General features: G+C 56.3%; 1 protein-coding gene across 3 annotated transcripts; it reads right to left on the bottom strand.

The window, feature by feature from the left end:
- Nucleotides 1–4,508: 4,508 nt before the first annotated feature.
- Nucleotides 4,509–26,620, bottom strand: PSEN2 (presenilin 2). 3 transcript variants are annotated; one of them, XM_037069385.1, is made up of 12 exons: nt 26,537–26,620; nt 18,076–18,123; nt 17,603–17,766; nt 15,366–15,580; nt 14,236–14,377; nt 12,405–12,472; nt 11,432–11,652; nt 10,705–10,803; nt 8,038–8,121; nt 7,593–7,694; nt 6,353–6,471; nt 4,509–5,238 (listed from the first exon to the last, which is right to left on the bottom strand). In XM_037069385.1, exons 3-12 carry the CDS (start codon nt 17,744–17,746, stop codon nt 5,083–5,085), a joined length of 1,350 nt encoding a protein of 449 aa, XP_036925280.1. In that variant the 5' UTR covers nt 17,747–17,766; nt 18,076–18,123; nt 26,537–26,620; the 3' UTR covers nt 4,509–5,082. The 3 variants fall into 3 exon arrangements, with proteins under 3 accessions (XP_036925280.1, XP_036925281.1, XP_036925279.1); XM_037069386.1 differs by lacking the exon at nt 18,076–18,123 and adding an exon at nt 25,380–25,609; XM_037069384.1 differs by lacking the exon at nt 18,076–18,123.
- Nucleotides 26,621–27,419: the final 799 nt, after the last annotated feature.

Raw genomic sequence — 27,419 nt, forward strand, 5'->3', positions numbered from 1 at the left:
GAGCGAAAACTCACTGGGAGATGGGCACAGCTGGAGGGGTCTGCTAGATGGTCCAGTGTGTGCCAAGACTTAGGAAGGAGAATCTCAAGATATCTGAAGAAAAGTTGGGTGCGATTGATCTTGTGATTCAAGAATAAAGGAATGGGCCCTGGCTGGTGTAGCTCAGTGGATTGACTGCCAGCCTGTGAACCAAACGGTCACCGGTTCGATTCCCAGTCAGGGCACATGCCTGGGTTGTGGGCCAGATCCCCAGTATGGGTTGCGCATAAGAGGCAGCCACACATGGATGTTTAGAATAAATAAATAAATAAATAAATGACAGCTCGAGCAGGACCAAATAAAGTGATAAACTCCAAACAGTCCCACAGAGGGAAGAGAGAACACATTGGTCCATAATCCTTTACAACCGTAGGTAGGTGCACTGTGGGAAAGTCAGCAGGGAGCTCCTCTCCAGGAGGGCTGACGAACGCATCTTCCCCACGGGACCTCCAGCGCTGCCCTGGGAGTGGTCTCCATGCGGATGGGAGGTCTGAATGTGCCGGGCCTGGCAGAGGCACACGTCCCTTCTGCCCTCGCTCCCCGGGCTGGAGTTCAGTCACACTGCCACGCCCACTGCAGGGGACCCTGGGAGACGCAGTCCCTGCGCTCAGAAGGTAGAGCGCACTCCTTCAGTTCTCCGTGTCAAGGAGAAAGATACTGGGGTCGGGGACCGGAGCTCCTAGCCAGAAGGCAGCAGTAACACAGTGCCCTGCTGGCCCAGAAGGGCTGTCCTCTGACACGGAGGAGTTTCAGCTCAGGGTACGGAAGGCGCCCAGAAAAGTTAGCTTCATCTTTGAGGAACTTCCCTGGACAGAAGTGCTGCCAGAAGAGACAGGCAGTGTCCTGATTTCCAGAACTTACCATGGCCCTGTCCACTGTTTCGGTACATCTAGGCGGACACACCTTTGAAATAAACGTCATCGCCCTGAAAAGAACACGTCATCTTATTAACTATCCTGTAATTCAGTCTCCGCCTTGCTTTCTCCCACCTTCATGTAATCTTCCTTAAATTCCCTCCTTAATTCCAAGTGCACTAAAGAAGCTGCAAAGTTGTCATTCTCCAGAGCACCAGAGATCCTGCTTCTCAGCAATCGTCAAATAAACTTATGAAAAGAGTCTGGAAGTCTCTTACGTCAGCACGGTAAAGAGTGCAGAGTACATTTTCCTCACAGACAATGGGAACAAGAGCAAACTTCCAAATTAAAGCTGAGATTCTGGAAGACGGACTTCTCAGCCCAGCCCTGCACGACGTCGGGGTGTTATCCATCCACTGAACACAGCAACCCCCCGCCACGTGGTCAGCTCTGGACTGGATCGAAACCCCAGCCCTCCCCAGGAAGGGACACTCTGGACCTGAGCTTCTCCCAGGGAGAACCTGGGTGTATCATCTTTCCTTCTCCAGCACCGGAACTCAATGTCACAAGTTGGACTGAGAAAACAGGCTCTGGGTCCCATGGTGGCTTCTGGAAGCATCTGCTGCCCTCGTGTGGCCATCCTGGCTCAGTGCAAACGGAAGGAGAAATACAGGGCGAATGGAGTCCCTGGAGAGGCCAGCGCGGCTGAAGGACGTTGAACTGAAAGCCAGCAGGTGAAGCGGCAGCCCTCCGGGTGTTTGGTCTCTGGTCCCCTTTACACTCACAGACTGTTTGTCAGGCGGGTTAATTATGTCCTGCTTAGAAATTACAACTAAGAAATGTTTTAAATATTGATGTTCTGCTTCCTTTACAAATAATAAGCATTTCACATTAACACATACATACACTTATGAAAATACCTGCATTTTGCAAATAGAAAAATAGCTTTAATAAAAGGGTGGCATTTATTTACATTATTGTCATTCTTTTTAGTAGTTTAATAGAAGACAGCTGGATTCTCATATCTTCTACATTCAGCCCCTTGTGAAACTGTGTCATGCAGCTTCTGGAAAACTCCAGTATATGCATGAGAGAAGGAAAATTAAAAAGGCAAAGAGCCCTGGCCGGGTAGTTCAGTTGGTTAGAGCGTCGTCCCAATACACCAAGGTTGCAGGTTTGATCCCCGGTCAGGGCACGTACAGGAATCAACCAGTGAATGTATAAATAAGTGGGACAGCAGATCAGAGTTTCTTTCTCTCTCTCCCTCTTATTTCTCTCTTTCCAAACTCAGTATAAATGAATGAATGAATGGATGAATATCTTAGTATTATTATGAAATAGTTTTGATATTGTGAGCGCCCAGGACCACACTCTAAGAACTAACCCCGATTCTACGCAGAAATCCGGCAGGAACCTGGCTGCCCTCTTCACAGCGTAACAGGATGCACTGGACTTCTGTACAGTCGAATACTGAACAATAGTCAAAATAACCAACTTAGTGTTACACTCACGTACTAGAGCATCTTAAGAATGTAATGTTAATGTTTTTAATTGTCAAATATGTGCAGTATGACATCACTTCTACCAAGTTTTCAAAACATGCCGACATGCAAAACAAATCTAAACATGAGGTGGGAAGACAAGTGGACCTTGAGACAGTGCACGGGGTTAAATAGGGCTGGGGCGGTGTGCAAACAGGCCTGCTGTGTTCGTAAACACTCATCCGGAAAGAAATGTGAAGCTGAGTCGATGGGTTACATGGCAGAATGTGAGTGTTTGCACACCAGTTCTCTTCGGCGTGTCTGAATTACCTCCCCCTTTCTTCCCGATCCTTTTTCCTGCCCTCCTCTGGTGTGCTGGGCTCCCCTGCCTCCCAGCCACTCGGGGACCACGCTTCCGCAGGGGGGTCTCTTCGCGGATCTTGGTTTTCTCTAACAGTAACAGTGACATGCCGGCTGGCTCTGACTCTCAGCATTCTAGCCTGTATTTCTCCCAGGGCCTTCGGGAGAATGGCTCCTGCCACAGACATGTATTGTTAACAGGAGTCTGCTTGTTGCATGAGCTTTTGTCAAAGATTCCCAGGAGCCTCGACACAGAATCCGATCAGCAGGAGTCGACAAAGGGATGAGAGGTGGCCCACTCGCCCTGGGATCCCCATAGGCGCCCAGGTATCACCCACCGCTTGTCCCCTCCTCCTGTTCCTCGGCCTAAAAGATGCTTGGATTCTGGGCTCTCTTAAGGTGGATTTGTGAAAATTATAACCCCCCCCAATCTTTTGGAGCTGGCACCTTCTCAATCAATAAAGCTTTTCTTACCCAGACTCCGACATTTTGAATATTGGCCTTTTTTTTTTTTAAAGAGTCTGGCACACAAACCTTGACCCAGTAACACAATGGTTTTCACCCTTTGGGTCGTCCCGTTGACTTATTTTTTTCCCCCAGTCTTAAAACACTTAACCGTAACTCTACATCATGGCACCTTTAAGCTCTCTGTCCCTGATGGCCGGTCGGCTTAGATAAGGGACCCCACCTTCTGCTTTATGTGGAGTGTGGCCCCCACCCCCGGCACCCTGGCTGGGCCTTTGAAAAGAACTCCTGCAGCCCAACAAATGCAAACACTTGTCAAACCTCGTCTCTGGAAGCCCCGCACCGAGAAACTCTGCCACATCCAGTGAGCTTCCCCCCACGTTTCGCCCCTTTTACTCTCTCGGGAGTTTTCACCGTCCGGGGCCAGCCCTTGCCTTCTCAAAACTCCCCCTGCCCTGAGCCACCTCCACTGGGATGCTGCCGAGCTGGGTGTCGGGCTGAGCTGGCCACAGCCAGCTTCAGCTCTCAGCTTTCAGCTTTCGACCGCCAGCGCTCCGAAAGGCCACCACTGGGCCCACCCGCCTCTCAGGTCACCTCTGCTCTTCTACCCGTAGCCCAGGGGAAAGAGGCCTCCCGTCACCCAGCAAAGCACCTAATTCTCTCAGTCCTCTCACGACAACAGCCAGCTCTGCGGCCCTCACGCTGTTTCTGGGACAAGGAGACAGAGCCACCGTCTGAAGCGCAGACACAGCACCTGCATTTCTTCAGCAGTGGGACAGCTGGCTCCCATGGGCCCAGGGGCCGGCTCTGCACTGCGTCAAGGAGCGAGTTCACTCGAGAGAGTCTCCTTGCGGTGCACGAATGCTCCTGAGGGAAGGAAAAGCCAGCCCGTCCCCACCGGACCCCAGCACCCAGAGAAACGGCCACGGAATGGAGGAGGGCGGGTTTCTGAACACAGGCTTTCACCTCGCCCCTGCCGCGTGCTGGCACGTCGAGGAAACTCACTCTACACTCTGGCCACTGCCTCGCAGGGCTTCCGGCAACGTGCACAGCTGAAGCCAGCACAGGGCACGTGCTCAGCACACACAGCCTGGCACACGCCGAGCTATCAGCCACCAGGCCTCACAGCTCTCTGCACAGCTTCCCTTAGTCATTTCCAAGAAACGACTGCCGGGGTGGAGGGGGCAGCTGGGCCCCTCTGCTGCGTAACTGGGCGATCTGGTGTCTGTGCCTGGAGACCCACCATCCCCAGAGAGGCCGTGAGATGCAGGGCCGTGGTCCACACCGACAGACAGACCAGACTCCGCCATTCCACCAGGATTCGCCTCTTTATTGGTGCTAATGTCGCGCCACTTCCCAGAGGAACTGCTGTAACAAGATTGGGACTTGGTTTCTAAAGGCAATGGAATCACAAGGACATCACAGACAGAGCCCTGGGGACAACCCTAGCAGAGAAGACGCACTTTTCTTCTTCTGCCAGAATGCCCAGGCGTTGGGTGCTGTCCTGGGCGTGAAATTCCGGTCCTGTAGGCACACGCTCCTTCCTTTTATCTTGGCCGTCGGAACGTTCCAGCTCGAGGTGTGCCCAGGCGGCCTTCTCCACGCTCGCCCGCCACCACGTCCCCCTCCTTCACTCACCCGGATGGCCTCCCCGCTTCCCGTCGGCGAGGCGTGTGCTCCTGGAGGGGCGAGCCACGCCTGGCGACCGACTGGCTAGCACCAAGAGGCTGGTTCTCCTTCCCCAAGTGAACCCGGTACTTTTTTATTCTCGTTGATTTTTTTTTCCTAAGGAGCGAAAAGTCTTGAATGGCACTAGAGTGTAAAACTACACAGCTGCGTCCAGCTACGGTCGTCTACAGCGTCCAGCCCCAGAGCCGCGCCCCTCAGATGTAGAGCTGGCGGGAGGCCAAGGCGTCCATGAACGGGCGCACCAGGTTGTCCGTGGAGAAGTAGAAGATGAGCCCGAACGTGATGGAGATGGGGAGGGCGGGCAGCGCCTTCTTGAACACCGCGAGCAGCAGGAGGGTCAGACACAAACCCTGCAGGACACCGGGGGAGGGGGGTGGTGATCACCGGTTCGGGTGGGGAGGGGAGCAGCTAGCCACGGCCTAGTCCCTGGGCTCCGGAGCATGGCAGGGGCTTGCAGGATCACAGCCCCGGACACCCATGAACAGGTGAAGCAGAAAGCTGGCCTCCTGACCCCAGATGCTGCCGCCTCCACCAGACTACCTTCCCTGACTGGCTACTGCGGTGACACGTATGACCCGATGGCAGCACGCCTACCCTCAGAGGGACACACGTGTGTAGGAGAACTGGAGGGGCTCAACTGAAATGCCAGCAAGGGTCTCAGCAGGGGACACAAGGGAACCAAAGATGCCGCATGACTCCTCCCCTCGGAAGCAGGTGCAGTGGGGCCGACCCTGTCCCCACACCTGGAGACACAAACAGTGGTCCAGGGTGGGGACAGGGAACCGGAGTGCCTGCTCTGTCCCTGGAGAGAGCAGGGTTTCGGCTGAGACAGGCCCGGGGGAGGCGCCTGGGCCCACCACCCTTCCTTGACAGACACGTCTCCAAAGGACCGAGCCTCAGCCTTGTGTGCCACGTGCAGCCCGGGGTCCACGGGGCGGGGCCCCAAGTGTGCGCCACTCAGAGCCCCTGCCACCGAGGGGCAGACATCGTTCATCGCCTGCATTACGCGGATCTGGCTGCGTCATGTGACTCTAGGGACCTCCAGATTTCACTGGCAGGCTCAAAGTACTCGGCTTCCCCTCCTGAGCCCCAGGAGACCCCCAAGGTGTCTGGGTGCTGCACAGGGAACACACTCAGCCCCAGAGATGGGGACCTGAATTCACACTGCGGCCCATCCCTCACCAGCGCTGTGCCCCCCCGCAAGGCCCTCAGCGGACTTCCTCGTCCAAGAATCTCAGGTGCCATGACACAGGCTCACCAAGCTGGCCGAGCCCTTGCCGCCCTGGCGTGGGCGCTTAGTGACATCGGGGCCCCTCGTCTTGTTGACACCCAGAACCTCCTGGGTGCCTCAGTCTCACGTTGAGGGCCCTGGAAAGCCCACCCAGCCCCCAGGTCTTCTGCCCCTCCCCAGGACCACAGCATCTGCAAGTGCCCCCAGGGTCATGGGCCCCACGGCCCACTTACAATGAGGATGGCCACAAAGCAAGCCAGTGTGGTGTTCCAATCCCCACTGCCCGTGGCCGCCGCCTTGCCCACCAGCACGCTGTAGAAGATGAAGTCTCCGAGGCCGAGCTTCACACCCCCTGTGTGGGGAAGACGGGGGTCCATCATCTCAGAGGCCCCAGGGGGGCTGCGGAGGAGGCAGACAGCAGCCAGACAGCCAGCGACCCAGGGCACATGGTCCGGGGGCGCTCAGGAGGCCAGACAGGGCTGCTTTGCCCACCAGCCTGCCTCCCCTGTGGACAAGGAATGGCCGCCTCGGGAAAAGGGGAAACCCGCAGACCGAGTGACCTGCAGTCTGGGCTGTGAAAAGCTGGCATGTCTGATAACTCCGATCAAACTGGTGCTTGGCACTTACTTTAATTTTTAAAAAGTCAAGCAAAACACACTGTCCAGGATTGGTGGGAGGTTGTGCAACTGAGTGCTGAGTTGGACTTAGGAGGTTTTTTTAGGAAATTCAATTTCACTACTTGTAAGAACATGGACAACACCCAGAGGTCCTCTGAAGACCCGTTCTCCTTAATAACAGATACACATATTTGCTATTAGCTTATTTGTAACTGAAAAGTCAACAAGAGCTTCTAGAATGCTGTCGTATTTGTTTCTGTCAGTACAACCGTCCCGGACACTTGTACAGGGTAATCTTGTTTATCGAAGACACCACAAATGTTTATATGACAAAAACTCAGGTAAGCCTGATCAAGGACACTGCTGGCCTCATCCACCCCCCCACTCTCCCCCCTTCCAGGCTCCAAATAAGAGGTGTCGCTGCTCCCCTGATCAAGGCGCTATCTGTCCCCAGCTGTGGCTGACCCTCTGGGAGTTCAGCTCAGGAGTTACTCCTCAGGTGACTCTCTCTGACCCCAGGGACCTAGTCAGGAACCCCACTGGTGCGACTTCACACCCGGGGTCTCCTGCACAGTGCCCCCGGCTCACAGGGTTCACGGTCAGGGTGGGCCGCGCTGGGCCAGGCACACAACAGGCACTCAATGAATGCTGTTACATACACACTCTAGTCTGAATGTGCAAGTCCCCGGGGCCTGCCAACCCGAACGGCCTTTGCGGGTCTCTCCTCGACTTCTGTAAGGCCATCTCCGATGACAGAGGAACGTCTCCCTCACAGCCCCCTCCCCAGACCTCAGGGAGCCACATCCCCGCCCCCTGCCCTGGGGCCACACAGACCATCTGGACACGGGCACCTTACTTTCCTCCTCCTCCTCCAGCTCCTCCCCTGGGTAGCCAGGCAGGGGGTGCTCAAAGACTTCAGGGTATGAGGGCTCCCCAAAATTGTCATAGGAATCTTCTTCTGGGTGTCCAGTAACAGCAGATGGCCAGCACCACCATGGCGGAGGAAGAGGACAAGGGGGAGAGACAGACAGCTAGTCAGAGGCCGCCCTGGAGTTCAGGGGCCGCCCTGCCCTCACCCACCAGCCCCGACACAAACAGCAAGGCTCTCCAGACCACAGGAGAGAAGTGGGGCCGAGGCAGAGGACCAAAGTGCCCCTCTCGATCCCCACGATGCCGGGGCTTGGGGTTCTCTCCTGCCCACCCAGACCCAGTGTCTCCCGGAGAAGCCAGGCCAGGCAGAGCTGGGCGCACGAGAGGAACTGCCCCCAGGGACGAGAAGCCCCCTGCCCCCCAACACTCACCCATCTCTGGGTCGTAGGGGAGCTGAAGGGCTCCCTGGGAGGAGGGGTCCAGCTTGGCCATGCCCACTGTCCACACCATGGCAGCTGGAGAAGGAGACAAGGGTCAGGCCTCAGGCAGGGCGAACTGTGGCTGCCCCTGGGCCCGCGAGGCGGGTGGGCCAACGGGTGTCCCCAGGAGCCTGCACGGGACCCTCAGTTCCACGGTACTCGATACATCCCACTGTTAGGGGACTGTTGGGGGAGGGGTCCAGGCTCACTGACCGGGTGTGGGCAGACAACTCTTTTCCTATCTATTTTGCCTCCTCACAAAAACAAAGGTAGTAATAGTGAACACTTTGGTGAACTAATTGTGGTTTTGTTTCATTGTGGTTAAAAAAAACAAAATATACAACATACAATGGATCATCTTAACCATTTTTAAGCTTCACTTTAATAGTGCTAAGTGTATTCACATCCTTGTGAGACAGATCTCCAGACCTTTTTCATTTTGCAACACTGAAACTCTGTATCCAGTGAACAAGCCTCACTGTCCCCTCTCCCGGTCCTACTTTCTGTCTCTGTGAATTTACTCTAGGTGGCTCATGTAAGTGGAATCTACAGTATTTATCTTTTTGTGACTGGCTTAATCCACTCAGCACAATGTCCTCAAGGCTCATCCAAGTAGCACATGCCAGCATTTCTTTTTTCAGACTGAGTAATATTCCATCCACAGTGTGCACAGACACACTTTGTTCATCCATTCGTGCACCAACAGACATGTGGGCGGCTTCCAGCTCTCAGCTGTTGTGACTAACGCTGCTACACACGTGGTTGTACAAAACCACGAATCCAGGCCCTGCTTCGATTCTCCCGGGGACCTGCCCAGAAGTGGAGCTACTGGGTCACGGGCCCGAACACGGCTCTCTGGCTCCGGCCCGAACCTCCCTGGACCTGCATCCCAGCTCTCCAGCTGAACGTCCGGTGAGCAGCTCAAACTCAGCATGCCGCAGGTGCTCTCAACAGCTGCCACCCATCCTCCGGGTTGTTGCTCCCAAACCACTGACATCACCCTTGCCGCTCTCAGGTCACGTCCCCACCACCAGCTCCTGTTGCCAACTCTGCCTCCAAAATGCCTCCAGAAAGCAACCACGTCTTCCTGCCTCCACTGCTGCCCCCGAGCCAGAGCCCAACGCCTCAGCCTCCAAACCTGGCTCCGGCTCCCACTCTTGACGCCCATACACTTTGTTCCCCACTCAGCCACCTGCGTGAGCCTGTGAAAATGTCAAGCCAGGTCAGCCCAAAATCTTCCACGGGTGTCACATCTCACTCAGGAGTAAAGCCAAGTCCTCACCACAACCTGCAGGGCCTGCGGTGGTCTGGAGCTGCCCCCTCCCCCTGCTGACCCGGGGTGCTCCCTGGGCACACCAGGCCTGTGCCCACCTCAGGGCCTTTGCACTTGCTGCTGTTCCTTCTGCCTGGAATTCTGTCTCCTGATTCTCCTAAGGCAGGAAAATGCCACCTTATGACAAAGGGCTTCCTTGACCTCCTTTTGCAGAACACCAGCCCCCCCCTACCCTGCAGTCCTCAGGTCTCTTACGCTGCGTCCTTTCTACAGAGCAGTCGCCTCCCGATTTACACACTTGTCTGTCTAGTCACCGCCTCCCCTCTGTGAGCTCCACCGAGTACACAGACGGCGAATGGGAGTCCAGGCGCCAACTCAGTCTTTGCAGATGTGGCTCCTTGGAGCAGGCCTGGCCTGCGCTTTCACACTCGGGTCTTCATTTGTTAGAGACGACCCAGAACTGTGTAGCTGCTCCGTGCACTGTTTCTCCAGGGCACCCTGCGCACAGCTGAGCCCCAGAGGTTCACGTTTTCCACTTAAGCGCCACCAGCAACAGCCAGGAGGGCATTACTAACACAGCGCTGTGAGCTCTGGGAGACCCGGATCTGACAGCTGACACACGTTTGTTGAGTGCACACATAAACCCGAACCCCTACACACTGNTGCTCCGTGCACTGTTTCTCCAGGGCACCTGCGCACAGCTGAGCCCCAGAGGTTCACGTTTTCCACTTAAGCGCCACCAGCAACAGCCAGGAGGGCATTACTAACACAGCGCTGTGAGCTCTGGGAGACCCGGCTCCACGTGGGCCTGGCCTCCAGCTGCAACTCCAGTGCCCGCCACAAAGCGGGATCTGACAGCTGACACACGTTTGTTGAGTGCACACATAAACCCGAACCCCTACACACTGGCCCGAGCCCAGGGGCATCCCGTGTGCCTTCCTTTCAGAGATGTCACTTGAACCAGCCATGCAGCCGTGAAGGAAGCCCAATGAAGGGCAGGCGAGCCCGGCTCCCCCACCCTCCGCCCTCGAAGAGCTCCTCTCCAAAGCACCTCCAACCATGGAGGGCTGAGCGGTGGCCATGGGCTCTTGGAATGCGGTCGGCGCCCACCACACACTTGCCACTGGGGGCCGGGCAGGCAAAGCTCTGGGGCCCCTCCTGCTCTAACTTTCCAAGCTTCGTCCTGTGTGACAGAAGGTAGTGTCTGCTGTCGTCTCCGGAAGGTGGACGCCACCGCCTCCTCCCTTTGGTCCTAGTCAACCCCGAGAGCCACGGCCAGGAACCTGCCCCTGGCTCCCACCTCGGTGCCTCTGACCCACGTGGGAGGAGGTGCAGGGGCCACTCACATGAGTATATCAGGGCAGGGAATACGGGCTCGTTTCTCTCCTGCGCAGTCTCCACCAGCATTCTCAGCGGCCCTTTGGGGCACAGCACAGCCACGAGATCTGGGAGGAAGTAAAGTGAAAAAGACACTTATTCCCAAACCACCCCCAAAGAGGAGAGCCGGCCCTCTTAACACCGGTGTGGACGGGGCCACTGTGTCCTGGAGCCCTGACTGTGAGGCTCTCAGGGCAGACCCTGCTGCCCCATCACCCAACCCCTGGGTCTCCAGCCCCAGTCTGTGGAGTCTGAACGGGCTGGGGTGCAGAGCAGGAAGGTGAACTTGAGGTCCCACTGCTCTGGGCCCTAACGTGGAAGAAACAGAAACAGCACTGGTGACGGCAGCTACCTCGCGATACTAATGAAGGAGCGGCCCGCTCTTTGGATGCTCGTTATTTGCAGGTACCGTGCAGGTATTTGGGCCCAAAACTGACAGCGTGTCGAGCGCCAACAGTGGGAGTGCTCAGCAAACACCTGCCATCACTGACACCCACCCCAGCGGGCACGAGGCTGCAGGACCTCACAGGCTGTGCCAAGGCGAGCCTCTTGGGAGGAAGGCCAGCCAGGCCCCGCGGGGAGAGGAGGGGACCTTTCTGGCGCCTGCCCCCCAGGAGCAGCAGCAGCGAGGACTTGACCCCAGACACTGACCCCACCGCCCACTGCCAGGCCCTCGCCCCATCCGTGCCCACTCACCATACACGGAGATGGCGCCCAGGATGACCCACGCGGACCACTCCGGGAGGTACTTGATGAACACCAAGGCCATGAGCGCGCTGATCATGATGAGGTAGGCCTGCTGCAGCACCAGGGGGCCCTTCCAGTGAATGCACACCATGCCCACCGCCCCGAAGTTCCAGACGGTCAGCAACAGCGTGGGGTGGTCTACGGCCACGTTGTAGGTCTTGAACACTTCCCTGCGGGAGCCCAGCAGGGGCGGGCGGCACTCAGTTGGGAAGTCAGACCCGCTGCAATTCAACAGCCCTGCTCCCCAACCGCCAAGTCCCAACTGGGTTTTTCCAGCTTCTGGTTCCACTGACTGGCGTCCCCTTCCCCATTTCCATGAGCCCTCAGCTAACCACGTGGAATCGCTTCTGGAGCAAGGCCCTCAGCTAACCACGTGGAATCGTTTCTGGAGCAAGGCCCTCAGCTAACCACGTGGAATCGCTTCTGGAGCAAGGCGGGGAGGAAACCGATGTCTCATTCTTGGGCTGGTTCACGTAAACGCGCATTGGCACAGCCTGGAGGGCCCTGGGCCCCTGGGAAGGTGTGTTCTCCTGTCTCTCTGGTCTCTTCGAGCCCCCAGGTCAGGCTGACATCCCCAGTCAAGGGCAACAGAGCCCACTTCTGCCACATACCAGGAGGAACCCAGACCAAGCCCCAAGATTAGAATGCAAATCTTGAGGGGTTCTACCCTCCTCAGGGTCACAGAGCACCTTCTCCACGCCGGCTCTGCCTCTCTGCGTGAACTTAGGGAGAAGAGACGCGTGGCCCACCGTGGAGCCCACGCCCCAGTGTCCGAAGGCAGCCTGTGGGAAGCGGGCCAGGCTCTTGGAGCAGAGACGCTTGGGGGTGCGGAGCCCAAGGGGTGCCCTTCCCCACCCAGGGCCTTTACAGTCACTTGTGCCAGGGCCCCCGAGGCCCCTGCTGCGTACCAGCTGCCACTCACCCGAGGTAGATGTACGTGAAGAGGAACAGCAGCATCAGAGAGGACATGATCAGCCAGCCGTGGATGAACTGGACGGAGAAACGGGCAGAGTGACCACACCGTGGGCCCATGCACCACTGGCCCCCCGGTTCTGGGAACCGTTCTGCGTCGGGCTCCTAGGAGACTAGCACCCATTTCCCAGATGGAGAGGGCAGAGAAGTTCAAGGTCTCTGAAGGTCACCCAGCAGGTGTGTAAAGGAGACAAACCGCCCTTAAGTCTAAGCACCCGGACCAGCACTCGCTCAGAAAGGGTGCACCGGGTGTCCCCGACGTGCCAGGTGCGCCTGCGCTCTGGAGGGAAAGCCAGCTCTGCCCACGAGCCACCTTCCAGTGTGGGGGCAGTGGGATGCCTAACAGATACGCGCACCTGCCAGCGGGTGTGATAAGGGCCATGAAGGACACAAGCCGGCAGGAAGAAGTGACGGGGACCCACCCACCAGGGAGCTGATGTAGGCAGAGCGGTCAGCACAGGCTCTCAGGGAGCTGCTTCTGAACAGTCAACACAGGGAGCCCCCCCCACCCGAGCGCTGGCGCACGCTCCTCTCCGGGCCAGACTCGGGAGGGTCACGGACGAGGGTAAGGCTGTTCCTAAGCCAGTCCCCTGGCCAGCCATCAGTGGCACAGTGGTGACACCCCCGCCGGTCTCCTTACTGTGGGGACAGACCCAGCATGGGCCACGGGAGGACCTGGTTGGTCTACCAGGAGTGAAACCGGTGGCCTTCGCCAGGCTGTGTGTGGCTGCCTTTGGGAGGTGCTGACGCTCTTTTGTCCCAGCCAGCCCCACCCGCCCAAGGCCCCTGTCATCGCCTGAGTGTCACGGGACCTGCCAGTAACCTTACTGAACAGTCCCTGGGATTGGTCACAGAAGTGCAGGCTTCCCACACGCCCCGTGCATGGCTCTCATTTGTGCCCTAGCCCCTGCTCCAGACAAGCCGCCCCCTCCTCTGCTTCCCACCACCCAGCCCACCCACCCCGACTTCGCTCACTAGGGATCATTTTACAAATGTAATTACTGACAGGCCTCAGCTCCCGGGCACCTCCTGACAGCCTCTCCCACCGCTCAGTCCCACTCCCACCCCCGAGCTGGGAAGGGGCTCTAGACTGGGCCTCCCCATCTTCCTCTACCTGCCGCACAGATGGGGGCAGCCGGAACACAGGGTGCTGCGCATGCCTGTGTGTGATCGGATTTAAAGCAGGTTACGCCTACTTGAACTTCCTTTTAGTCACTGGGGCTTCAAAGCCCTCCTTGGGAGGAAAGCCTGGAACCCACATCTGAAAGCTTACGGTATCTCGGGGGAAAATGCCCGCGGCCTGGGTCAGGAGGACTCCACTCCCGCACCCCCTCCTGCGGCCACCGCACAGCCACAGGGGGGCCCCCAGCCTGGCTGCACTGGAAGACCCTAACACGGCGTCCGCACTTCCCCGGCCTAAAGGGAAATGGGAAACTAAAAATAAGCCTGGAGGGGAAGGATGGGGTCAAGGGAGCCCGAAATAGAACACCTCACTTCTTCAGGAGGAGAAGCAAGATAAAGTTCACTTTGAATATGAGAAGTAACACTGAACATGGCAGGGAGAAGCTCGAATCTGTGGGGTTATGTGTCAGTTTCAAATAAAAGAGCCTTGGGTGCCAGAGGCAGGAGTGGCGGGTAAGAATACCAAAAACCAGAGGCTGTTCTGCATGAAAAAAGGGATTCTGATTTTTTTTTAAGCCAATGGTTGCTGCATGGACGGCCCCGCATGGGGGGCGGCCGGGAGGAGGGGCGGGCGGGCGGCAAGCAGGGCAGGCGCCCACCTTGTAGCAGCGGTACTTGTACAGCACAACCAGGAAGACGGTCATGACCACGATGACGCTGATCATGATGAGCGTGTTGAGCACGGAGTTGAGGAGGCGCTGGCCCACCGAGGGCGTGTTCTCGGTGAACGGCGTGTAGATGCTGAGGGCGAAGGCAAGGGCCTTGGTGTTCCTTCCCCGCCTGCCCTGGGTGCCCTCCATCCTGAAGGAGCCTGGGACCACTGGTGGGGGCGCCCTGGGAACACCTGCCCTGCTGGAGCCCATCTCCCGGCCCCTGACCTCTCAGCCTGGTGACCGGACCCGATGTGACCTTGGGAAAGGGCTCGGGTGACCGCATGCAGGCATGAAGGCCCTGCATCCCCACACTGATGAGACCTGGCCCAGAGGTGCCAGGAGAGCTGGCCATTTCCCATACCCCCTCACTACCAGCCCCGTCCAGCCTAGGACTTGCCCCTACTTCTACCCCACCCAAGGCAATCAGTTCAGGAAGGCAAGTCCGTGGCGCCTCCCTGCCCAGCCTGGCCTGCCGGAAGTGAGCTGCCTGCGAAGTCCCCAAGTTCTCTTAACGCTTTTCACCTCTGCTGTCTGAGTCCCCAGCAGAGTATACGCTCCCTTACACTGAGGACAGGGCCTTCTCTCTCTGCTCCTTTCTTTAAAAAACAAAACTTAACAAAAACTGCTTAAATTAAAAAAAAAAATGGGGGGCAGTACTCGGCAGTGATTAACCCTGGGAGGTGGGGTGAGGGCAGGAAGCTTCTCATGTTCTGTGCTGCTGCTGCTGCTGCTGCTGCTGCCTGTGTTCTTTTTACCAAAATAAACACAATCTCCCTCACAAGGCTGGAGGGGAGCTGAGAAACCTGGTCCAGCCACATCGGTTTACATTCAGCGACTTGTTCAAGGTCAGGCAGTGACGGGTGGCACGGCGGCGTCTGGGACCCGGCACTGGGAGCACCGTGCTCAGCCCCGTCAGGCGAGAGCAGCAAGCCCAGCGGGCCGCAGTGTGGCGCTGCGCTAAGCCTCTACGTGTACCAGCTCCCTAATTCTCCGAAACCTGGTTATCAGCCCTCTCCTTCCTGCCGCCCTCTCCCTGGCCCCGGCCCCGCTCCCCGCCCTGCCCGGCCCCCACTCACAGTTGCCCGTTCTTCTCCGTGTAGAAGCGCACGGACTTGATGGTGGCCACCACCACGATCATGCACAGAGTCACGGGCACGAAGAGCATGATCACATGCTTCGCCCCGTATTTGAGGGTCAGCTCCTCCTCCAGGCCCGGCAGCCGCCCGGGGACCCCGCTGCAGACGTAGCGGTCAGGGTCCTCCTCGTGGTCCTCCTCGCTGTCCTGGCTTCTCTGTGGGAGACCACACTGTATGGGCCACCAAATGCCCCCGAGGGGGCCGACCGATGCAGGGCATGGGTGTTTTGGAAGAGGAAATAAGAAGTTTGAATGTTTGAAATTCCGGGGCACTTGAAAAGTGTACAAAGGCAACCAGAGAAAATTCAGAGTTGGTGCTAACGACCGCAGATGCAGGGAGACCACGGCAGCCATAGAGGAAGGTAGTCTGCAGGCCCCTGGCTTAATGGCTAATGTCTGGAGCACATCTAAAGAGCTGGCTGTCCCCTACCTCAGTACAGGGGCTCAGGACACCACTCAGTTCTGTTCACCTGGCCACACTGATTTGGGAGGAGACAGGCCAGGTGACAGGAGGAAGCAAGAGAGTCAACGCTCCTGGCTGACAAATCGCAAACTGGATTGATCGGTATACACAGGGACTGTCTCTGATTATAAGTAAGATACTGGCAGTTTGCAGAAAAAGACATTACTTTGACCTTTTGCCCCCCCCAAATCAAGCATGCGAAACGTGCGCTCTGAACCAGGAAGGCTAACCCAGCAGCAAACACCTGGGAGAGTCTGGCCTACGGGAAGCAGGGAGAGAAAGGGAACGAGCCACGGAGGACGCAGGGACGGCTGCCAGACACTGGCGTAAATGAACCAGTAAGGATTTCCGTCTTGGAATCGTGGCAATTCCATTAATAGCTAAAGACAAAGCCAAATGAAATGGAAATAAAAAATGATTAGTGCTTCGGTGTCGGCGCTCTGCAGAGATTTAGATCTAGATACTCAGCTGAGAAGGAAAAGAAACAAACCGTTAATGAACAGGAATGGAAACAGCTAGAATGCACAAACACTCCCGGGGATACAAGATGAAGAAACTACCAAGAAAAGGCCGAGGAGGGGCCGAGCGGCGGCCTTGAGGTAGGGAGGTCCTGCTCTGAGAGCACAGAGCGTCCCAGGAGACATGAACTCCAACTTCAGCACCGGGAATTTGGGCTGGCAGGAAGAGAAAGTTCCACGTGGCAAGGTATTTTTTAATACTGTCCTGGGTAAAACGAAGAACGAGATGCATGCAAATTCAGACAGTGCTGTGCCCTGATAAGGAGGGAGGTGGCTTGGCTAGGTGGCTCTCCCAAATACAGCTACCACTTCAGAATGTTACTGTCAGCCCTCTGGGTGGCAGAGACAAGACCACAGTGTGGCCCACCTCTCCTGTGTGAACTGAATGAACGTGTCCCTGCAAATTTCCTGTGTTGCAATTTAACCCCCACTGTGATGGTATCACAATGGTGGGCCTTTGGGAGGTGAGTGGGTCAGAGAGCAGATTCCCCGTGAACAGGGCTAGAACCCTTATCAAAGGAACTGCAGAGAGCTTGCTCACCCCTTCCGCCACGTGAGGGCCCAGAGAAGACAGCCACCTGTGAACCAGGGAAGTGGCCTCTCACTGGACACCAGATCTGCTGGCACCTTGCTTGGTCTGGGGCTTCCGGTCTCCAGACAGTGAGAACTAAATTTCTGTGCAATGTGCAAGCCAACCGGGCTTTGGTAGTTTTGCTACAGCAGCCAGAATCCCTAGCTCAAAAGTCTAAGGTGACTCAGGGACAGCCATCTCTCGATCGCCACGTCTACCACCTGCCAGAAGGGGTCTCTCCCCCTCTGGCAGTGTTCCTCCTGCCACCCTTGAGTGTGTGTTACCTGTCCCCACATCCAAACCAACTCTCACGCGCCTGCACTAGGGAGGTAAATCTAAGGGGCAGGGGCTGGGGTCCAGAGACTCAGTCCACTGCAGTTGAACTTGAACTCAGTCCACTGCAGTTGAACTTGAACAGTCCACTGTAGTAGGCTGGGAATGTGCAGTCTACTACAGAGCCCTCACAGAGCAGACATGAGCTCTGCCATGGCAACTGCCCACCTTTCTGGCCATTCTCACTTTTATTTTCCCCTCCCCCCACACCCGGGACTATCTGGTTTCCACCTGTCAGGTACAGGGATCCCGGGGGCCTGTTTGGAGGCCTCAGCTCACTGGCGGGGACCTACCCACTGGGCAGCATTCTCTCCATCTTCCAGGCCCTGCCTGGCCTCCTGCTGGCAGGAGCATGGTGTGGGGCTCTCAGCTGACATCAGGGACGTCCGCTCATTGCACACTTCTTCCTCACTGTCAGAGGCCATGAACGTGAGCATGGCCCGGCCTCCAGAAGTACCTGGGAAAATAAACACAGGCGACCTCGTCCGTCTCCCCGTGTGGCACAGGCAGTGCAGGGAGGAGAGGGTGGCTGGCTAGAGGAGGCTCTCAGACCTGGACACGTGTCCTACCCTGCAGCCACCCACCAGGACACTGTGTCGAATGCCTGCTGTATAGCAATGGTCCCCAGCAGCCACCACTGAGGCTGCGACGGCCTCGAGAGGGACTGGCCTTAGGAGATCCAGGCCCCAGGAGGCCAAAGGCCCCACTAGAGAAGCCAGGGCCACGCCAAACTGTCAGCACCCTCACCCATTCAGCCAACACATACCCACTGAGCACCGTGGCGTTCCAACACTGTGCCAGGACACACTTGTATCTGTAAAAAACACACAAAAACCATCCACTGTGACGAATGGTATGATCCAGGCGTCTACTGAGCAGCACAGAAGCATGAAAAAGGGACCAGACCTGAGGCCAGGAGTGTTTTCTAGAGGAGGTGACATTGCTGATGGAGACAGACTGTTCCAGGGGGGAGGGAAGGGCATGATGAAAGTCACGGTCAGGGCCTGGCACTGCCGAGAGGGACAGTAAGGTGCGAAGGGCCTCCTGTGCCATGTTAAGGTGCTATATGGTGCGCTACCATCCCCCACCCCTGCTCAGGAAGGACAGTGTGACAGGCGGATCACCTCTGTGTTTAAAAATGTCAGTCTGACCATGGACTGAAAAAGAGTAAAGAAGGGAAAAGGACTCCCCCAAGGTGTCAGCAGGACGGATGCACAGGATCCAGAAGGGGACAGGAGGTGGGGACCGAACGAAGGCCAGAGTCCAGGACGAGGCCAGGCAGGGAGTTGGACGAGGCAGGTGGGAGGCGGCTGTCCCAGCGGGGAGACCATGAATTTGGTCCCGGAACCCGGGTGTCTATGGGTCAAAGGGAGAAGCATCTGGGCAGCGGTTGCGTGCCTGGGTACACGGTGCAGGAGGGAGGTGAGTCATGAGCCTACAAGTGGCAGCCGAAGGCTTGGGAGCAGTGAGACCATGTGGGGCGAGTGTTTGCACACGTGGAAAGCACGGCCCAGGCAGGACCCACGGGAAGACTCAGGCTGAAGGGACCACACAGGAGGGGGGCCTGTCCCGAGGCCACTGTGCCATCCTGAGAGGTGTGTGAGCACAACAGCACCACACAGAAGCCAGTGCGGCCCAAAGGGGCTGGGAAGAGCTTCCGACAACCCCGGCCGGATCTGACGGTCCCGCCGACACCCTGGGCAGGGGCGGCTGAGCTCTCACCAGGGCCGGCTCTTCCCATCGCTGCCTCCTGGAAACCACTGAGGCCGAGCTTCGTGCCACTAGGGACAGACATAATTTATCACTTTCAAGACAGCGGCTGCCTTCCAGCAGGGTCTGTGGCTGTCACTCTTTGAAGACAGCACTCAGGGCTGTGGCCTGGATTATTCCCCCATGGACTTCAATTCCGTCCCCCGACTCACAGGCACAGGGCAGAGCCTGCCCCTCTCTGTCCACCTCTCTGCCTCCGGCCCATTACCCAAGGCTCCCCGTTGAGCTCGTGGGGACTTCCGGAGTGGATGAGCTCCCGGGGCTAAGGATGGATAAGACAGCCCCAGAGCAACAGAACAGGAAGCCAAGTGAGATGACTGCGGGACATTGCACTTCTGGAGCTCAGATCGAGAGAGGACCAGGCTCTCCGCTGTCAGGATTAGATGTCTGGGGTCTCAAAGAGTAAGAGGGACCCCAAATGGTCAGGTAAGGAATCACTTGCAGAGACTGAAGGAGGAGGAACATCTTGGAAAGAAGTAACCTCCTAACTGGGTGGGGGGACCTACCAGGGCCGATGTCTGACCAGCTGACGTGGCTGAAGCGGGAGACCTGGGAGGCAGTGGTGGGAGGTGGGGTAGGAAAGGTGGGGTGGACCATCCCAGGGAGGCCATGGTGCCTAACCGAGGAGTGGGGGCCACATCCGGCAGTGGGGAGCCAGCGAAGGACTCTGAACAGAAGAAGGATGTGAACCGGGTGCAGCAGGGTGTCAGTGGGGCGGCACTTTCCAGGGGGTGCATGGGCTCCCATTCTCGGCTGACACCCCCGAGACCAGGCTCGGTCCTGGGCCACAGGAAGGTGGATCTGGCTGCTCCTTGGCGGCCAGGTCCTGGAACCAGCAGTCTAACCCAGGGAGCCCGATGTGGGGGACACGGCTTCGTAGCCCCAACACACTGGGCAGACTCAGGAAGTTCATCGCTTGAGTTCCTTCATCTAATGGAGATCGGCAAAAGTTTCAAATCCTCCTCTGTGAGGCTCGGTCTTGCAAGATAAAAATCTACACAAATACCCGCTGGAACCCAACAGTTCCCTGGTCACTCACTCTGGCAAGAGTGAGTTCCTTCTTACCAAAGGGCGGCACCTGGAACTAAGGTGCGGATGAACTGTCTCGAAATCAGCGTCCCCGAATCACAACATTCCATCCGGAGCAGAGCCTCGGATGGGCACGGAACTACAGGTGGCTCTTCTAATGCTGTTTCCTGGCCCGCCAGTTAGGCTTGGGGTGTGAATTCATAATGGAGTCACAACCTCCCTCCTTCTGGTCACCCCAGGCCTCAGGGTGTCTGGGAGGGGCGGGGCGGGAGTGCCGGCCTCTGAAGAGTGACGGGTTCACGGCCACCCTCGGACCTGGGTGGTCAGATCTTGACCTCACTAGGCTGCTTAACCAACATGCAGATCCCGGCACTCGGTCCGACCAAAGGGCCAGGGGTCTGCATTTCGAGACAGTCTCTGGGTGATTTTCAGACTGGTGGCAGACCTTCCCGGGGGCGGCCCCTGCCAGGGAACCAGACGCTCCGGCCTGGGCCCCCAGCTCAGAACTGCAAGTGCCCGGTTACAGTCCACCTCCCTGGCCCCCGGGCCGGGTGCCTGGCCCACCCACCTGGTGCCCCCACTGCCCCATGCCACTTGCCCACTAAATCGGGGCGGAGGGCGACAGTGGGGCAGTCCTTTCTCCGGAATACCCCGTGTCCGGTCAGAGCGCAGGCGGACAGAGGAGCTGAGCTTTTCAGACCAAGAACGCTGCAGCAGAATGGCGAGCTCACAGTCTGGAAAGGTCCCCAAGAAATGCCCCCCATGGAGGAGGGGCCCCAAGAAATGTCCCCCACGGAGGAGGGTCCCCAAGAAATGCCCCCCATGGAGGAGGGGCCCCAAGAAATGTCCCCCACAGAGGAGGGTGTAGAACACTGGGGCGCAGACACCCTGGTACGAACGGGACCGGCCTTCCGGAAGGCAGTAAAAACTTTTCAAAAGCTTTAAAACATGAATACCTTTTGAACCTGAAATGCTACTTCTTGGAATTGGGCCTAAGAAAACAACACAAGATTTGCATAAAAACATGTTTGTTCCTTTTATTTATGATTGTAATAAAAGTGGAAATGACTGAACTGCCTCTATCCTCTCATAGAGTCATCTGAGGGGGTTTATTATATGACCACTAAAAACACCTTATTTCAAAATATATATATATAATGTGTGTATGTGTGTGTATGTATAAAGGCCTGGTTAAAAATATTACAAAACTTCAAAGGATGTTTGAAGGTTTGGACCATAAGATTGTGGATGATTTTTGATTTAATATTTTTCTGCACTTCTAAAGCTTCTATAATAAACATGGATTGCATTTGTACGGGTTTTTTTAAAGCTTTTAGTTTTTTTAAAGGGACATCATGAGTATCAACATCTAGACAGGTTTTCCCCTGCCGCTCCTGAACCCCCTCCCACCGGACGGTGGGGGGAGGGGGAGCAGATGGGCTTAGGACGCCACCTGCCATCTTCTCCGGCCCCTCTCATTACCTGGCGCCTGGAGGAGGACAGCGCAGCTGGGCTGTATGCCTTTGCTTCTCTGTGGGAACAGAAGCCTAATGGTGTCTGAGGCAAAAATCACCACCCAAATCTGTGCAGATAAACAACCTGCTTGGTGTGTGTCCACCTCAGAGAGGAGTGACGTCAACTCCCAAGGGAAGCTGACTCACAGGCTGGTGGGGGTGGGGCTGGGTGACTCTCCTATCACCGACGTCAAGTCCCGTCACCCACATAGCAACCAGCACCCCATTCATTCTCTGAGGGGGCTGCAGGAAGAGACAGGGGCTGCTGGGGGCAGCGGGGTCCAGGAAATGAGACTGTTGTTCCGGCAACCCTTCCCGGAACAAAGCAGGGGGGCTGCAAGCTGCCTTGGACTAGGATGCGAAGTCAAACATCCCAAGTAGCCACTGCTCACTCCCATCAACCAGCTGAAAGGGACCAAAGTGCTGAAGTGGCCCAAACCAAGGGACACTGACCCAGAGAATTTCCCAGCCTGCTCACATCATTTCCTGCAATTACTATAAAAACCCGGTGACCCAGTTTTTTTCAACCTCTTTCCCATTTCAGAGAAATGCAAAATGTTTTGACCTTAAAATGTAAGGCTAATGGACCTCAGTAGGAAACAGATTTCTTAAAGGCCGCAGTAAACACTGGTGCCTTATGGAAAAAGACGGAAACTGCAGCTCCAAAAGCAACTTGGCAGCTACTGCAACTTACCACCAACACTAAGGGCTGCGGAGAGAGGTTTGGGTCCCGAATACTTGATTGTTTTTCATTTGTTTGTTTGTTTGTTTGCAGGCCTCGTTGAATGAACCAATTTCCCTCAAGAGGGTGGTGTAAGTTTTAAACGGGCCACTTTCTGTGGTCACACCGGGCAGCGCCCCATGACTCATGGGAAACTCAGTCTTCCCTTCTACTAGGAAAGGGTCTGCTGAGGTGAGGACAATCCCTCAGAATTTTCTTTAGAAATTCCCACAGCTTCCTTCCCTGTCTGTGTCCCCAGCCCCAGCCTTCTATGAGTTTGGCCCTGGATGACCTTCCTCTACCTATCCATCTACTTCAGCCCATACCAAGGTGGACATCGCTTGCTGGATGGCTCTCCCCAGCACAGGGGGGAGGAGGCTTCAGCCGCACACTCTCTGGCTGCACGGCCTCAGACCATTTATTTAGCTTCACATGGCCCATTTCTTCTTCTGGAAAAAGCGAAACAGGCACACCCTGCAAGAGTGCTGTAAAAACTAGAGATCGTGGGTAAAGTGCCTGGCACACAGCAGGTGCTTAATAAGTAACAGCAGTTCTAACGAAGATGAAATAGAGACAGGGACACAGTGAAGGGGGACAACAGAAGCCTGCTGATGCCCTTCTTGAGGCCCCCCGGCACTCTGGCAACGGGAACACTTTATCAAACTAAAGAGCATGTCCCTAGGACAAGTGTCAGAACTGGCAAGGATATGAAAGGCCATCTAGTCAGTGCCCTATTTTATAGTTAAAGGAACAGAAGCCCGGAGGGACAAAAGAAAGTCCCAAGATCAAAAGCCACAGTTATTCCTCGCCCCCTCAAGTAGCCGTGAGAGCCATGCACTGGGTGGCCCAGGGCCATGGTCACGCAGGCGGCCCACACAGCACACCACGTGGGCTCTCTGGGTGCACGCCCACCTTCGTGAGGCACATACCTCTTCCATGGACAGGTATGTGTGTTTTCTTTAACACCCAGCTTCTCCGAAACACAGACCAAAGGTCAGGGAACTATAAACACTCACCAGATCACCCATCGCCTTGCAAACTCAGCAGTCTCTCTCCTCCACCACGCACAAGTCCAGCCCCTGCTGCCCCTCTGCTACTGGTGCTCCACACCGGGGTGGAGGGGGGGGTGGTTCCAATGCAGGCGTGGCACAGGGACGGAGAGTGCCCACGTGTGGGCATGGGACAGGGGCAGGGCGCTGCTACGCTCGGTCAAGTCAAAGGGATTACAATAACATCACAATCACAGAGTCCTGCTAAAGTCGTGCCCGCTGTGGCACGTGTGCGGTAAGTGATGGTCTACGCACCAATCAAAACCGGTTTTCCAAGAACGCTCAACAAAGGGAAAATTCTGAAGGCGTAACACTAACAGGAAAAACGGGACACAGAACTTCCTCTCCGGCTTCCTACCTCTGGTATTTTAACAGATAACTACATACGGATGGGCCTACCGCGCGGTAAGGAAATGCCTGCTAATAGTGGTTATCACTGCGCTGAGGGTTACTGGGCTTTTTAAAAAACATTGCCTGAATTTTCCCAGGATGAACACATATTACCTTTTTTTCCCTCCATGCAATGGTAAGTTTGTCCATTTGTTTTTTTTAGAACACGTATTACTTTTAAAAAGCTAGCAAGTTGCTGGTTAAGGGACGGCAGAAAGGTTAGCATCCTTTTGATTTTCTCTTCTCATGCTCCAGAAGACTATTTTGGCAAAGGTGACTGAGCAATCCATTCTCCTAGGCAGTGAATAGGCCAGACAGAATTGAGCTCTCTCCTCAGAATTTCGCAAGATGTCCTCACCCCTTCCAGACCAGGAGGCCTGCACTGATTACACAAAGCTTGAAATCCACCTCAGGCCAGCCAGCTCAAGGTGACAAGAACCTCCAGGCCCTGGCCAGTGGCAGCCGTGAGGCCTTGCCAGCCTCAGAGCCCTAACATTCCTCTTCCAAGCCCTGCCCCCAACTGCTGGAGTCCGGGAACAGGTGGGAATACTTGCAAACATGGGTTGTCTTGCCAGTCCCCAACTACACAGAGTCCTCAAGTCAAAGCAACAGCTGAATGAACACCAGCCAAAGATGCCTTTAGTGGAAACATGCATGTCACCTACACATACTGCATTGGTTTCTCAAAAAAAAAAAAAAGAAGTATATGTATATATATGTATGTGTGTGTGTATACATTTCACTTTTATCTCTGCTTTGTCAGGTAGTCAGACACCACACAGACATTCCCTGAGAGTAGTTCAGGGGCCCGGGTGGGGGTGACTGTGGGAAAACTCTTGCACAAGCCAGCTGGGAGCAAATCCTGGTGCTCAGCCACCAAAGCTATGTCACAGGAAAAGTTGCTTAACTCCCTGAACCTCAGTCTCCCCTTCTGTAGGAGGGTAGAAATCATAGCTACTGTAGTATGACTGAAGCTCTGAAGATAATTATGATAACTACTGTACTAAATGGTTTTATTGTATATAACAAACTCAAGTAAGGTATGCTACGTCATGATCATCATCATTAAGTCAGAGAGAGGCCAAGGTCAGTGGTGTGTTTGCACAACGGTACTGAGAACAGCTGAGGGCATGGTGACAGGCGTGACAACCTGCACTGGCCTCTGGGCACATCTAAGTGGCAGCCTCTGCCCAGGCTCTAACTTGTCCTCCACTTTCTCAAACAGATGCAAACAGGGCATTCGTCTCTGACACTTGCACCAACTAAGACTATACACCTGGTGCCCAGGTACTTCAACACCAAACGATATAGAATTTTCCGTGAAACCACCTCCATCCCACTCTGTAGCAACATTCCTCCAAGCCCCCCACTTCCAGCCCCCGCCCTAAATGCCCCTTCATGCATTTCTAGGTTCATGCAAGGCATGAACCAAGGAAGCCTGCCTGCCTGCCTGATGCGTGGCTGAGGCTGCACCTCTGAGCTGGAGCCGGTCTCCCCAGCCCCTTCACCATCTGGGTTCTGAAAACACAGCGACTGACAGGCCTGCCCACTGCCACACAACCACACTCACACAGAGGGGAACCTGAGGCTCACGCACCTGCAGCAGCTTATCCAAAGCCTTTAATTTCTGCCCGAGGTCTTGGCTGAAGGCCTCGGAAGCTCAGGTGTCTACAGAACGAACTATGCAGACGTCAGGGGCATCCGTACGGAAGCCAGGGTCTATCCTGATCAAGTTACCCTCAGCACACGCTTGGCTGCCCAGGATGTCAATTTTGAGTTAAGTTGGCTCTGCAATTTTTCTGGTGCAATGCCTCTCAGGTTCTCCACCTGTAAATGGGGAGGCAGTTGGTCCACCAAGCAACAATTCATGCTTTGAAAAGAGAATAAATGTTAAGTCAATACACGGGAGCATTTCATCCAACTGCCAAAGTCCAAGGACTGAGCAGCAGAACGCGAGGCAGCCTGGCTCTGCTTTCACCTACCTGGGCGACCTTGCACAAAGTCACTTCAGCCCTGTGGGCTGAGGTTCTCCATCGCTAAAATTTGGGCTAGGAACTAGCTACTATTTAGGTTCCTTCAAAAAGCTTGATTCTGGGAGTCTCCCCACGGTTGTAAATGCTAATAAAACAGTCAAACGCGGCTGGTCACTAAGTCTCCCCGCTCCAGGTCCTGACCTGCTGGTTAGTTTCTCATACACACGGGAAGACCGCCCCCCTACTCCCACCCCGACCTCGTCTCCCCTCCTATCCTAGCAAGCAGTGCCCAGGGAGTCAGGGAGGTCCCAATCAGGAGGAAAGAACAAATGTCACGGTCCATACGCCTTCGCGCCTCACGTGCACTGCTCCTTTGAATGCCCTGGCCCTTTAACAGCTCGCACCGCGCCCACCCCAGCGAGAAGCAGGAGGCCGGGATGACCCCGCCCGACAGAAGGCCCAAGGCCTGGGGGCCACTCTCCGCACTCCTTCCGAGACCCAGTTCCAGGCCGGCTTCGGTAGTGCCCGTCCCGGCACCTCCCCTCTCCCGCCCCCACGCGAGCCGCAGAGGCTGGGTCAGCGGCGCGCGCAGGCACCCAGGGTCTGCGGCGCGCGCAGGGTCTGCCGCCCCGGAACTGGTGAAGGGACCTCGAGAGGCCCCAGCAAGGGGCGCGAGAAGGGCAGGGCCTGGTCCACGGGTCGCGATCTACCCGAGGTCTCTGTCCTACGAGCTACCGGACCCTGTCCGCTCGCCCAGGGCCCTCCCTGCCCACCGGCTCACCTGCTCCTACGCGACTCTCGGTGGGTGTTTACGCGCCTGGCCCTGCGCCCAGCCAAGACCCGGCGACAGCGCAGACCCCGCCCAGGCCCCGCCCCGACACAGGCCCCGCCCCGGCCCTGCCCAGACCCCGCCCCGAGGCCGATCCCGCCCCCCGGCGCAGACCCCGCCCCATCGGCTGCGCAGCGTTCAGCCGCTGAGCCTGACCCCGCCTGGAGCCGGTGCTTGCAGGGACCTGGCCTGCTGGCTGCTCACGGCGCTGGTCAGGTTAAACCTGGCGCGGGAGTGGGCACTGACCTTACAAAGAGAGGAGGCCGGACCTCTGTTCTAACGGGGCCTGGCGGCACCATGGGGCCGTAGTGGATTTTAGGTGCCTGGGTCCTACCTTTCCCGGATTCCAGAACGGGAGGAATAGGGAATGGACCTTTATTTACTAGGTCTCCATTATATGTGATCTGCATTTTATTTGTCGTATTTCAGTTGTGGGAACAACTCTGTGAGGGCGGGCACTAGGGATTCCTTTTTTGCACACGGGGAAATGGAGATCCACAAAGAAGAAGCTGTTTCCCAAGTGAGCATGGGCCATGAGTGGCAGGAGTAAGTGCAGGCCTCCAGTGTAAGTGCAGGAGTAAGTGCAGGCCTCCAGAGGCAGAGGTCTCTCCGTGTCAGGGCATGCACTGGGTTGTGGGTGAGGGATCTTTGATGAATTCATTCCCCTCGTGGTTCTCCTTTGAGGTCAACACTCTCAGCTGCTTTTCACATGCTGGTTTGTGAGGGATGAGTAAGCGCCTTCCTGACCCTGACCTCAGCTTGGGAAGGGAAGGCCTCTGCTTCAGGTTCCATTGTCCCAGGACTGGTGTTTTCTTTGAACACACTTTAGAAACCA

The sequence above is a fragment of the Sturnira hondurensis genome, unplaced genomic scaffold (assembly GCF_014824575.4).
Source record: "Sturnira hondurensis isolate 20B ecotype Veracruz unplaced genomic scaffold, ASM1482457v3 Scaffold0018525, whole genome shotgun sequence".
In the NCBI taxonomy this organism is placed as follows: domain Eukaryota; kingdom Metazoa; phylum Chordata; class Mammalia; order Chiroptera; family Phyllostomidae; genus Sturnira; species Sturnira hondurensis.